This window comes from Sciurus vulgaris (assembly GCF_902686455.1).
Source record: "Sciurus vulgaris genome assembly, chromosome: 10".
Lineage (NCBI taxonomy): Eukaryota > Metazoa > Chordata > Mammalia > Rodentia > Sciuridae > Sciurus > Sciurus vulgaris.
The window spans coordinates 74266347-74279912 of record NC_136470.1 but is presented as its reverse complement, the minus strand read 5'-3'; the positions used below and the strand labels follow the sequence as shown (position 1 = coordinate 74279912).

The 13566-nt window shown below is 41.6% G+C and overlaps 1 protein-coding gene across 22 annotated transcripts in view; it reads right to left on the bottom strand.

The window, feature by feature from the left end:
* The window catches only part of KALRN (kalirin RhoGEF kinase), a 647130-nt gene that overhangs the window by 344604 nt on the left and 288960 nt on the right, over positions 1-13566 (bottom strand). For all 22 annotated transcript variants that reach the window (XM_079156104.1, XM_079156093.1, XM_079156099.1 and 19 more), the window contains exon 10: positions 5072-5194. In XM_079156104.1, coding sequence (XP_079012230.1) covers positions 5072-5194 — 123 coding nt within the window. The remainder of the gene's footprint in view (positions 1-5071; positions 5195-13566) is intronic.

Genomic DNA, 13566 nt, shown 5'->3' with positions numbered 1-13566 from the left:
TCTCTGAGGGTCAGAATATATCAGATACATGTTTCTCATTAGATTAGGATTTCCTCAAGATAGAAACTATGCCTCTCTTTTAAAATTTTCCACAGTACCTAACACTGAGACTTGATGGGACATGGATGCTGGGGAAGGCTATTGTTTATCTCTGAGGGCACCTGCTTTCCCTATCTATGTGTTACCTACTCTATTTGCCATTAGAACTGTCCTAGGTTCTCTGATTATACTTAGAATATCTTTGGTGGTCAAGGTCATTGATAGAGTAAAAAAAATGTTTTCCTTCCCTTTCTACATATTGTATTTTATCCCAAACATGTAATGAATACTTTTTAGTGTGCCCTACTGAAGTTGAAAGAAAAAAAAAATCCAAGGGTCATCTAGTAAAACAACTCATCAGAGATTACTGAACGAGTTACTTAATTGTGCCTATGTTTTGTTTTTGTATTTCTTTAAATCTTCCTCTAAATTGTCTATTCTTTCAGAAATGTTATGCTAATGTTAGTTAACATGCTTAGCTGCTTAAACGTGATTTGGTGCATTGGGGCTTTAGGTAATATATATTTGAATGTAAATGTTTGCTAATTTTTGACTAACTTAGCTTACATAAAGTCTGGCATTTCAGATAACGAGGCCATAAAGCAGACCACTAACGGGGTAGGCACAGCTGCTATCTAAACTACAGGCATTTGAGTACTTTCCTCCCAAGTAATAGTAAATATCTCAGGACAACATAACAGTACCACATTCTACTCCACCACCTGGACAGACATAAACACATCTATCCCCTGACAACTAGGCTGTTCTAGGCAGCAACTCCATCTTATATTTGTTTATATTCCCAGTGACACTTAATGTGCCACACAAAAAAATATTAGTGCCTTTTAAAACCTACTTTATTTTATGGCCTGAGTAATTTGGCGAGTTCATAGGCAACTTGAGTCAAGTGTTTACCAGAACCAGAAGGGATCCCCTTAAAGCCCAGCTCTCTTATGTCAGCATGGACAACCTCAGGAGCTCAGCCCATAAAGTTCTGTGCACAGATTCCCTGTGTATCCCCATCCCAGAATGTGTAGCACCTGCATACTGGGTGCTCCCCAGCAAGGCTGTCAGGACTGGGCGCCTTTTCCATGCCATGTAGCCTGGGTAGCCTATTCAAAGACTGCCACCTGCAGGACGAACTGAGCACTCCTAAATACTCATCTTCAAATGATTTAAATATGTTTAAAATGTATTCGAAAGCTATTAAAATTTTAAGGTAGAGATTAATGATGGATAATGGATTGCTGTTAATTCTTCACAGGTATCATTTATGTCTATTTTAATAGCTACCTTAAATTTCTTTACCTCAGAATGACCAATCAGAGGAGCCCCATTATCTTAGAGTGGAGATGCATTTGTCCAGGGGCTTTATTGCCCCTCAACCTCTCCTCTGGGAGAATTTCCTATTCTATTTCGCTATTTCCTCTGATTGATGGTTTGTTTTCCCTGCAGAAGCGGAAACTTCTAGGAGCTCTAGCAGATATGGTGGCTGTCTTCCTGCCCTGATTCAAGACATTTTCTTGAACCTGAATACAAAGAATGGGTGCTTAGAACCTCCTCTAAATACAAGCCTCAGGTTGACAGAATTGCAACCCTCTAGAGTCCTGCTCACAGCAAGCCTCCAGCCTTCTATTCCATAAGGCAATGCCCTTCCTTGATATATCCTATGAACAGCAACTTTAAAGAAGGAACAGGAGTTTCCATACTTTGGTTTTTTTATCATGGGCCTCTGCCATTGATCCCAATGACTCTCACCTAATTGACAGCATGTGAAGCAAGTAAAAAAAAAAAAAAAGAGCTCTTTCGGGCCAGATCACCCACATTTTCACCACCTGGTAATCAGGTCGCGCAGAACCAAGCAGGTGTCAGTCAGGTGGCTACCGACACCGATCTGCCGTCACTGAGGTAGAAGTCGGTTTCCTCATGTAGACTAACAACTCCTGGTCACTTCCTTCCCCAGAGTCAGGATGAAAGAACAAAACAGGATTGATAAACTTCTAGATTACAGGCTCCACTTCTACTGGCCCATTCATAGGGCAATGCGATGACCTCATGACTCCCACTTCCATTCTCCCTTTTCAGTCCACACTGTTTTCCCTTCCAGAGGATACAATCCTCCTAAAAGCATGGAATTCATGGAGGTTAGAACTCTCTTCTCACTCAAAAAGCAGTCTGGAAGCAGAGGCAGGGAGGTTGAGAATACATCAATGGACTACTCATTAGCAGGATAAACAGAAAGGTCATAATGAATGTCCAACAGGATGGCACAGCAGCATCCCACTCTCTCCATTCCTGCTTTGTCCTGCACATTCCACATGCAAACAGGGCACTCAGAAATGAATTTTATACCCAGTTCCTATAACTCATAAAGTGGGACAGCATAAAATGAGGATAAGAAGACTCTGGAGTCCAACAGACCTGGATAATCCCAGCAGAGCGACTGAGAGCTGAATGATGTGGCCACATTGAAGAACTTTCTGAGCCTCAGAGTTGTCTTCTGTTAAACAAGTCTGGAGCTGTCATTCAGGATTGGTGTAATGAAACTAACTCTCAAAAATGTATCTATTATTTCTTTAGTATGAATTTAACATGCTGCTAAATGAAAGGCATTGCCCCTTATGAAAGGAATATTAGGCATCAATGAGAAGGTGGAGAGGAGTCAGGAAGAGGAGACAGGAGTTGCCATAGGACTTGCTTGATTATAAAAACACAGAGAAATGATATGCCTCTCATAGGCTTTACCCAAGGCTAGCATTGCCTTTGAGGGTAAGCAGGAGAACGAGGAGGATTTCACCTGGTCAAGGGTACAGGTGGCTTGAGGTTAACATTCCTGAGAAAAGGCAAAACCACAGCAGCCCAGAGACAGAGGCACCCAAGGTCTGGGGTGGTTCTACTCCAACAGGATATCCTCAGTACCATAAGTCCCACTCTCAGCAGGTGGGATGCAGGAGGCTCTCTCCCATCCTTTGCCCCCTAACATACTGGAGAGCACCCAGTGTGTCTGGCCACCCAGATATTTTACATCTGTGCTACATCTTGTCCATCAGAGGATATTTTAGGACCTGCTTCTACATGGTGTTAGTGATGTTCAGCTCATTCTGTAGAAGGTCTTCAGGTGACTATGAGGCTTTTTAAAAAAATTATGGTAAAACACACACAACATGAAATCAGTTTTACTGTTTTGAAATTTACAATTCAGTGGTAGTAAGTGCAATCACATTATTGTGTAACCATCACCACCATGCTGCTTCAGAACTCGCTTTACAAAACTGGAACTCTGTACCTACTGAACAGTAAATCCACATCCTACCTCCCCTGGGCTCCTTACAACTAACCATTCCACTGTCTCTAAGAATCTGACTGCTCCAAGTACTCTAGATGTAAGTAGAATCATACAATATGTGTCCTTCTGTGACTGGATTATTTAACTTAGCACAATGCCCTCAGGGTTCATCCACACTGTGCTATGTATCAGAATTCCCTCTCACTTTAAGGCTGAATGATGCTGTGCTGTATGGATATCCACATTTTATTAACCCAGACAACCACTGATGGACACTTGAGTTGCTTCCACCTTTTGGTTATTATGAAAAATACTATGAACATGGGTGTATAAAAATATTTTTGGCCCCTGATTTAATTTCTTTTGGGAATATACCAAGTGGAATGACAGTCTTGTGGTAATTCCACTTTTAATTTTTTGAGGAACCTTCATATTGTTCTCCCCAATGGTGGCACCATTTTACATTCCCATCAACAATGCACAAGGGTTCCATGTGGGGCCTATCCCCCAGGGTGGGAAAACACCCACATCCCCTTAGTTCAGGTCACTGCAGACATGGCTTTCTGGCTCCTACAGGGTCTCTCTTGTTTTAGCATATTCTTGTAGCTCCCCTAGAATTGCAGTAATGCTTCACAGCTTCCCTGTTCTCCTCTGCTTCTTCACTGGCCCCCTCTTTCTGAACCCACAGCATATGTCTGTCTGGGGCTGGTAGCCTCCCTGGATAAGGGCTGGGGCCTTGTGCATGCAGGGTGGCGCCCACACGGAGGGCTGCCTCGTGGTAGGATCACAGCCAGTCTTGGCTAAAGCTGTGACGTGGCAGAATACAGTTGCAGCATCCTCCTGGCTTTAGCAGCAACCAACCCTCAATCCCATACAGCTGCCCTCCCTAACCCAACCCTTCAGAGTTTCATTTTCTACTATAATTGACCACACCTGACAAAACAAGCTGACAGTGTATTCTTTATCTTGAAGATGAAAAATTTTCAGCTTCCATTTGGAAACCCCCCAACAGAAAAATAAAGAGTTAAGATAGGGCTGGGGCTGTAGCTCAGTGGCAGAGCACTTGCCTGGCATGTGTGAGGCACTGGGTTTGATCCTTAGCACCACAAAAAATAAAGAAATTAACTAAAAGCATGCTGTACATCTATGAATACAAAAAAAAAATTTTTTAAGAGTTAAGATAAAATTTTTGAGGTAGAGGCTCTGAAAAGAAAACCTTTTTGGTTATTCTAGCATTAGACAAATGATTGGATCCTCTCATTGTGCATCTTTGCACAAGTTAGAAAACTGCTCTTTTTGGGTCATGTGTGCAGCTCAGATAAAAGACTGAATGCTGTATAAATTACAGCCCAGAGGGTGCATGGCTGGCAATTCTTCCTCTGAGTCCTGGAAGGTGCACAGCTTTGCAAGCAGAGCCATGGTGACTTTTAGCTCACACTCACTGGCAGTGACTGTTAACAGCTGTAGCCCTGGGTTGATGATGGTTCTAATAATGTTACCCTCCTGCCAGCACCCCCTTGTAGACAAGGCATTTTTAGATGATGCTGGCAGGAAGATTTTCTTTGAAGACCATAAACTTGGGGGCCTCTTTACCATTCAGCTAGTGATCTGAGAGAAGACAAAGGTCTCCTTGCATCAAGCTTAGAAGCCACAGGCAATCAACCCAACACATAGCCCTGGTCTCCTCCATTTGGCTACAAACACACACACACACACACACACACACACACACACACACAGTCTCACCTGAGCCACTTCTTCAAAGTCATCGTGCCTCTTCTGCAGGGCTCGAGCTCGATGAAGGGACTTCCCAACCCCAGTGTGTTTGCTGAGAAAGGCCTCACCATGGTTTTCAATCCAGTCCAACACCTGGCCAGGGAAGGAAAACAGGAACAATGATTCCCAGAAAAAGGAAAGAAATATAACAGTATATGCAATTGCTACATCCTACCTGCTTCCCACCCCTCATCATCAGTGAGAGCAGTCTGGTGGAAATGTTCACTGTGAACACAGGAGTTTCAGCACAGTCATTGGCAATATAATGCCCTACCCTTAACTAAATTCTACTCTTTGGTCTCCAGAATAGCCTCCCCTCATCCTTTCAGCTTTCTAAGCCTTAATAAGTCCATCATTATATTCACTTTATTTTGTTTTTGGTCTAGAGAGTGAATGCAGGGCCTTGCACAAGCTAAGCTCTGCTTTAAATAAGCTACAAAGATAATTAGGCACAGTTTAACCCCCACTGCTTCTACTCCAGCCATGTAAAGTCAGACACATTGGCAGGAAATTAGGTAGTGGCTGATCAGGCAGCACCCTAACCCTCACAACTTCTCATTCCACCACAAAAATGCTCACAGCAGTGGCCACCAGTCATGGAAATGCTGCCTTATCATGCACTCCCTGGGCCCCTGATCTTGGATGTAAAGACTATAGTAATCAGTTCAAGGAGGCTGATCCCTAGGACAGTAGCCTTCTCTAGCTTCTTTCCACCTCTCTCCTCCAATTAGCTCCAACCAACCAACCAAATAAGTTAAGATCTATGCATTCTAAGGCCTTTAATATATGTGATTCTTGTAACAAGTATCGGCGACTCCATGTTCTTCCAAGCTTAAAAATCTAGTGATTTCAGTCCTAAGCTATGGAACCAACCTAGATGTCCTTTCAACAGAAGAATAAATAAAGAAAATGTGGTAGCTATATACAATAGAATATTACTCAGCCATAAAGAAGAATGAAATTATGGCATTTGCCAGTAAATGGGTGGAACTGGAGACTATCATACTAAGCGAAATAAGCCACTCCAAAAAAAAAAAAAAAGGTCAAATGTTCAAATGTTTTGATATGTGGATGCTAATGCATATTAAGGGAGGGGGAAGGAAGAATAGAAGTTCATTGGCTTAGATGAAGGGGAATGAAGGGAAGGAAGGTTGATGTGAATAGGAAAGACAGTAGAATGAATAGAACATACCTTTCCTATGTTCATACATGAATACAGGACCAGGGTAACTCCACATCATGTACAACCACAAAATGGGAAGTTACACTCCATGTATGTATGATATGTCAAAATATACTCTACTGTCACATATATCTAACAAGAACACATAAAAAATTAAAAATCTAGTGATTTATCCAAGAATATTGGTCTTGATGTGTAGAAAAGTTGGAGCAGACGTGGCTGGGACAGTAGAAGGACAAGTGAGTGGATAATGAGAAAGTGAGAAAATATGTTTTCCTGAGGGGCACTTGGGAGGGGGTATGGAAACCCCTTAGCAAAGCCTTGAAATGCAGGGAGGATAAAGGTCTTTCCACTTGCTTTGCATTCTCACAGATGGCTTCACAAAAAACTGTGTGCCTCCCAGGGGAAAGGGAAGCAGCTCATTTTCTGGTCTCTGAGGAGTGGGCACTCAGTAAATCAGGTGGTTACAATTAAATCAGAATCACAGTACAGACATGCCTGCTAGAATTCTGCCACCATTCAACTGAACCCATTCCACTCCCGCTGGCCATTAACTAAACATTTGATTCATGATGTGATGGACTTCTCAGATTTTAGAAGGACTTTTTGGGAAGTAATTTAGATGAACTGTGTCGGTTAAAAAGGATGTTCAATTGAGTCCTTTTTTCTTACACAGACTGCCCTGCAGCAAAGAGAGGCAGGCCAAAGCATCCCATGGCCTGCAGGTTTAGGAGGGCAGGCTCTACAGAATCCAGCCTTTGGCTTCACTTCCTCTGGCATTTAGGATTAGTCGATATCTGAAAAGTGCAAAGTACGGAGGTCTTCAAAGTCTTTAGTGTCATTATCACAAAATTCACACCAACATGGTTCAGAGACAGATCTATGTGAATGTTAAAAATGAGGATTAACAAGCATTCATGTAAATTTAAAGTAAATTTCAAGAAAGTGAATGATTTTCATTTTGTATTGCCACCAAATGCAGAAATTTTGATCCTCATTTGCTCAGAGGAATATGAAAAAAAAAAAAAAAAAAAAAAACAAGCACTCATGTAACACAGATGAAAGGGCAGACAACCCATTACAATGACGAAAAGAAGTTCTACCTTTCCCAAGTGACTATTTATCTAAACATTAGGTATGAATATTTTGGACACTTTATATAACACTCTGGTAATGTCTTTTTAAAAATAATATCCTGGATGCCTACCTATAAAAAGTAATTGTGATAATGTTGGTGTTTCGCCTTTTGCACACACTGTAAGCAGAATGGAAAGGAAATCTCAAGTGTTTCTTAGAAAAGCCTACATTTCTTTAGAATTATTTGTGGTGAAATTTCAAACAAAAACAAAAATCAGGAGAGTATATTTTTACTTGGCTTGCCACAATTAGACTTCAAAATTCTGTCTCATAAAGGGAATTAAAAGTTTCAGCATGCAAAAATCAAAGATAAATATTTCTAGGCACAAAGTTCCCCATATATTATTTCAAAGGTTAAGTTACAGAATTTTGATGCATATTTAAACTTTTTTTAGTCCCTTTTCAGAATGAATTGAGGTTTGAGAATAATTTTTTGTACATAAAAAAGTTACCTTGTAACCTTTCATGAATGCTTTTGGACTTTATAACAGAGTTTTCAGGTTACATTTTTTTTAAATTTAGTTTTGAGCAATTAAGTATGACCTTATCTCCCAATGTTTTCATAAATTTAATCTTATTTCATTTTTTTATCTCTAGTTTTAAGAAAATCGTTATTCTACAGCATACTGATTGAAGAGGAATGTTTCATCCACTAGTGCATACACAGCTCCTTGTACTCCATGGAGGTGATTTCACAACTTTTAAACTTTTTTTTAAAGTAATTTGTTTCCTTTCTAAGTGGCATTGCTTTCCTTAAAATATCAATTCATTTTCTGTTAGTGGCACTTAGTTTACTTAATTAGCTCTGCCTTCACCACTTAAATCCTGTTTATTTCATATCTGAAAGGCTTTTCCTCCACTGAAACATAACTTTGATGTTCTGTGATCTGACATTGCCACCTCTTAGTGTAACTTTTGCTGGCAGAAGTGAACCTGTGGGGAAAATAGGTGCAATCTGGATAAAGATTCAGGGGCTGCCTGGAAACCAGCCTAACAAATACAAAAGCAAATGATTTATGCAGTTAACCGAATTACTTTAGTAATACATAAAGACTGAGAAAGCACCCAAAGGTGGATAAGCATAATATTTGAGGTCTGGTTTAAAATACTGGTTTCTATTTGTTTCAGGCAGTTCCTTTGAGTGCTCACTGCTTGATGGGTATATTCAGACCATAAACTCTCTTGACCCTGATTTCACATCCTCTAACCCTGAAAATACAGCCCAGCTTTCTAGGTGGATTATGTACAGCAGAAAAATGTGACTGAATAGCAACTAGCATGCCTGACAAATTATATTATACACCAAAAATTAATGTGTGACATTGGAATTCTGGATATCTATCAGGTTTTTTGGTTTTGGTTTTTGGTACCAGGGATTGAACTCACAGGCACTTAACCACTGAGCCACATCCCCAGCTCTTTTTTGTATTAATTTAGAGACAGGGTCTCACTGAGTAGCTTAATGCCTTGCTTTTGCTGAGGCTGTCTTTGAACTCACAAGCCTCCTGAGCCACTGGGTATGGAATGCTATCCAAGGCCTGCAAATAAAACCATGCTTGGGTGAGCCATTAGATATGGATACCTGGCTCTCAGGAACTGACAATTATGAGATATTGTTCCAGATTGCCTGGAGTACGTGATTTCCCTGCAGATTGCTTCACCACTGGAGTTTGCAGGCACTGGATGTGCCAATGATCCACTGGAGGCTTGCTTACCTCCACCCCCCATCCTGTTTCTCATGGAAGTACCCCCTGCCGGTCCCCCTTTGACCTGTACCACTATGAATAAAACATGCACCAGCTCCTCCATTTTGTTAGAGCCAGTCCCTAATGGATGGCTCAGTGCTCCTGGTTCAAAAGATAGTTCTATCTCCTGTCTTTCTTGATGATAAATAAATTTCCTAGTGATTATTTCACAGCCAGCCCATCTCTCTGACAGGAACCTTTTTCCTCACCCATGACGAGATGTGCGACGTGAGCTGGGATTACAGGCCTGTGCCACTGTGCCCAGTGATATCTGTCACTTTCAGTGAATCTAGTTAACATGAACCAAGCCCCCAGAATCTGAGCACCACTGGATGAAAAATAAATTGACTTTCTAGTGAAAATCTGGTTGCTACTGCAGTATAAGCATCCATCTAGGTATGCCTTGTTTAATTTCTCTTATAAACAAGATTATATTTAAAATACTCAATGGCCAGTCATGTTGGCATAGGATGATAGTTATTCATACCTGTTAATGTCTTTGAATTAGGATGTAAGCCTGCAGGGAGTACCAGGTGCAGCAGTATATAGACAGGTATGGCTCTGCCTCTAGAAACCCAGGTTATGGAGGTAAAAAGCACTGGTCACTAAATCACATGACTCTTCATTAATTGCAAAGGTGTAAAGTGCCAACCAATGGATCCTAGCTAGGATGGTCAAGAAATGCCTCTCTCAAGAAGTGAGGTTTGGCTGAGATCTGAGATTGGCACTTAATTAAGTTAGACACTGAAAAGACTAACATGGCTTGAGTAGGGAATAAGTTGGAAATGTACCCAGAGAAGATGAAACCAGACTGTAGAAAGCCCTGTAGTGCTGAATGAGAGGTCTGAGTGAACTACCAAAAGGCTGCAAGAAGAGAGGTACCATCCAATCTTCATTTTAAAAATCTTGCTCTATGACAGCTTTATGGAACATCAGTGGGAGGGAAGCAAGAGTAGAAGTGGGAAAAGAGGAGGTGACTACAGAAATTCTGGTAAGCGTTGATGGTAGCTCAGATAAGACCAAAGGTAGTGACTATGGGGAGACAGGTTTGAGGAAAGAATTGTGAGGATTTGGTAATTGAGTGTCATGATGCCAGAGAGGCAAATAGCAAGACTGACCACCCCCACAAGGGGCAGGGTGAATAACTGGGTGGAAGGCAAAACTAGTCACTTGAACAGAAGCAAATGAGTAATGAGGAGAAGCACAGGGATGATAGATTTTTCTGAAGACCTCTTTCTGCTTCTATACTCATGCTCTGGTTTTCATAAATGACAGCTGTGCCCCTGAACTTGAGTGGGAAGTGGCTTCCAATGACAGTTGTCAACCTGATTCTGGCAAACTGTGCCTTTAGTTTCAAAGAAGTAATTTATATGTTAAGGCTTAAATAATTATATACTGTTAATCAAGCTGGATACTAATAATAAAAATAGCAGGAATAGCAAATTCATTTAAAAAACAAAAACCCGGCCTTAAATGGAATCAACTCATACATTATGGAAAGGGCTTTTCACCATGGTATAGTTTTGAGCAGGGCATTCACCTGACATACAAAGTCCACTTGCCCTCAACCCCACTTCCAGCAAGCTCCTGACTCACTCCTCAGCACCTTAGAGGCTGCTTCTCATCTCCTGAGTTTTGTTCTCCCTGTTTTCCCTTCCCTTGAATGTCTATATCCTTTTTTCTCTCTGAACCCACTTTCCAGGCTGCCTCCTAGTCACCTTGTAAGCTCCTTCTCAGAATCACTGGCTATGGAAATCCTCTATCCTTTAGTATCCATCCAGGCTGGGTGGCTGTTGCTTTTCTTTAATTCTGTTCAATCCATGTTTATGGCCCACAGGCCTGCCTTTTACAATCCCAGGACACAGCACAGTACTGGACACGGAGTTTTTGCTTGGTACATGTTCAGCTGCCCTGAACTCAGATGGATCCCTCTGGCATATGTCTTTGGGGTGAATGTCAGCCTGCTTCCTACTTCCATTGCAACTCTATCTCAGCACTCCTCACGTCTTCATTCAAAGCTGTGTCTTCGTGCATCTCTACACCTGCTGGTCCTCATTCTCCCACTTGGCAGGGAGTTCCCTAGGGGACTAAAAGGAGGGTGGGATTTTCATATTGAATCCTCCCATCACCCACTATACAGTATCCTACTTGTACCTCATACTTGGGGGTAAACAGTGAAGATTTATGACTATAAATTGCCACATGCCTATGTGACTAAGCCTCCCGCCCTGCTTGTCTTTGGTGAAGTCATGCTAACCCATTCTGGAGCTGACAAAGTTTGTCCTATCACTGGGAACAATAGCACAGGTCAGCCTAGACTCAACACTCCAGCAGGCAACCAGTTTCACAGCAACAGGTAAAGAGCCTCCTCTTTTCTCTTGCCCCAACATTTCAACTAGAAATTGGTCCTATCCCAGAACAGCCTTTTCCAAAAGAGATACTCCCATCTTGAACAGATCTGGGAACAGATCTAACCTCCATTATGCATAATTTCTTAATCACCCCCTTTCTTCTTCATCTAATTGTGTTTATTTCAATCAGCATACAATCAAGATAGAATATTTTTCAGGGAAGGAGACAGTCCTTTCTAGTCGCCAAGGAGAAGAGAAAAATTCTTTTAAAAGAGAATTATTGATTGTCTCCAAACAGTGGCCATGAATATGGCTGAATTAATGGGAGACCATTCTGGTCCTAAGGAATTTGTAGGTCCTGTTCCTTGGGCCTGGACCCTCTTTTTAAACCCATCCCCATGGCATGTTCATTTGGTTCTCCACTCATACATCACTGGCCATCATGAGATGATAGACAAGGGCATACTTGTTTAGTTTGGGGGTTAATATTTACCCCCAGATGTAAGCCTCTGTAGGGGTAGGGGCTTTTGTTTGGTTCACTGCTGTGTTCTCAAACAGCATTCGATGGATAAGTGAGCAAGAAAACCTAAAAATCTGATTTTGGTACCTCCTGTGTAATAAAGGGCAAAAACCATGAAAGGAAATGGAGACATTTTGTGAACAAATGTGGAATCAGAATTCTAACCCTCAGATTCTCTCATCTGGCTTTCTCTGATAAATCATCTTATTCAAAATAGGCTATTAAATTTGTCATACTTTGATCCACAGTAATAGAAGCAATTATTACACTGAAGAACTCCTCCCTTTTGACTCCTATTTCCTGGTGCCCTGGCTCCCCACCCCACCAGTTTGGAAAGCCATCATTCTGAGGCCAATGAAGGAGCATTTATGTGCCATCAGGCATCTGTAACACATTTTGTTGTTAAAGGCTCAAGTACACACAATGTGAAAGAGTACCCAAGAGAGTCTATCAAATCATTATTTCTGTCTACTTGCACAGCACACTGAGCGTTAGTTCCAAAGGGAACAGCCAGTACCACCCAACTTCCATTCAGGCTCTGACTAGAGCACATGCTGCTGCCACTTGGAATGTCCAATTACCAATAAGTCATTTTCTGTCCCCTTTTTGGAACAAGTATGATCAAAATAAATGTCTTACTATGGCAGGAGAAGCCATCACTTTTCTGAGAGGACTAAGCTAAAACTCATTAGCAGGTGTATAGACTCTCTTCCCCTGAGAGTGTAGTCCTTTCTTTTGACAGACCTGAAACTGGACAGAAGCCAGCTGAGAATTCAGAGGATCCCAAATCTTAGCCACCCCTAATCCCAGGCCCGCAAACCCCTAGCCATCCCTGCACCTGACTCTTCCCAACAGCTGAGGCTGGGGTAACTGGTACCTCCCTGAGAGGATCTCCGCAGCCTGGTGACTTGATGCCAGTTTATGGAGTAGCATGTCTGTTATCACTAAAGCTTGCAACTCTTCCCAGAGGTTCTGAACTTCAGAATATCACCTGGGGTTCTAAAATAGAGACACCGCTCACCCCCAGATTCTGAATCAAAATGTGTGGAATAGGACCTAATGATCTGTGGGTTTGACAATCCCTCCACTCTGCCAGATGATTTTAATGCCAGGAGTCCAGGGACCACACTAGGAGAAATACAAGTTCATATTCACACTTGACATCTCCCTTGTTTCCTATAACAAAATGGACAGCAATTTGTAGTGATTTTTAAATAAATGCTCTCAGATTCATGCTTGCTCCATTAGTTTATGTTCTGTGGCCACCCACCATGACTGTGGCTCCTAGTCTCTGCCCACTCCATCCCAACCAACCCACTGGCACCAGTACCTCAGACTTCACTCTGGTCATATTTTATCTCTGCTCAAAATCCTTCCATAACTTTTCTATTTATCCTTTAGCCTGGTATTCAAATCTCCAGAATTAACATATTGAGGTCAAGGACGTAATAAGCATAGGGGTTATCAGAAAGAGGTGATTCTGGATGGTGAACAGTTTATTCATGCATTAATGTAAAAAATAAAAAAGG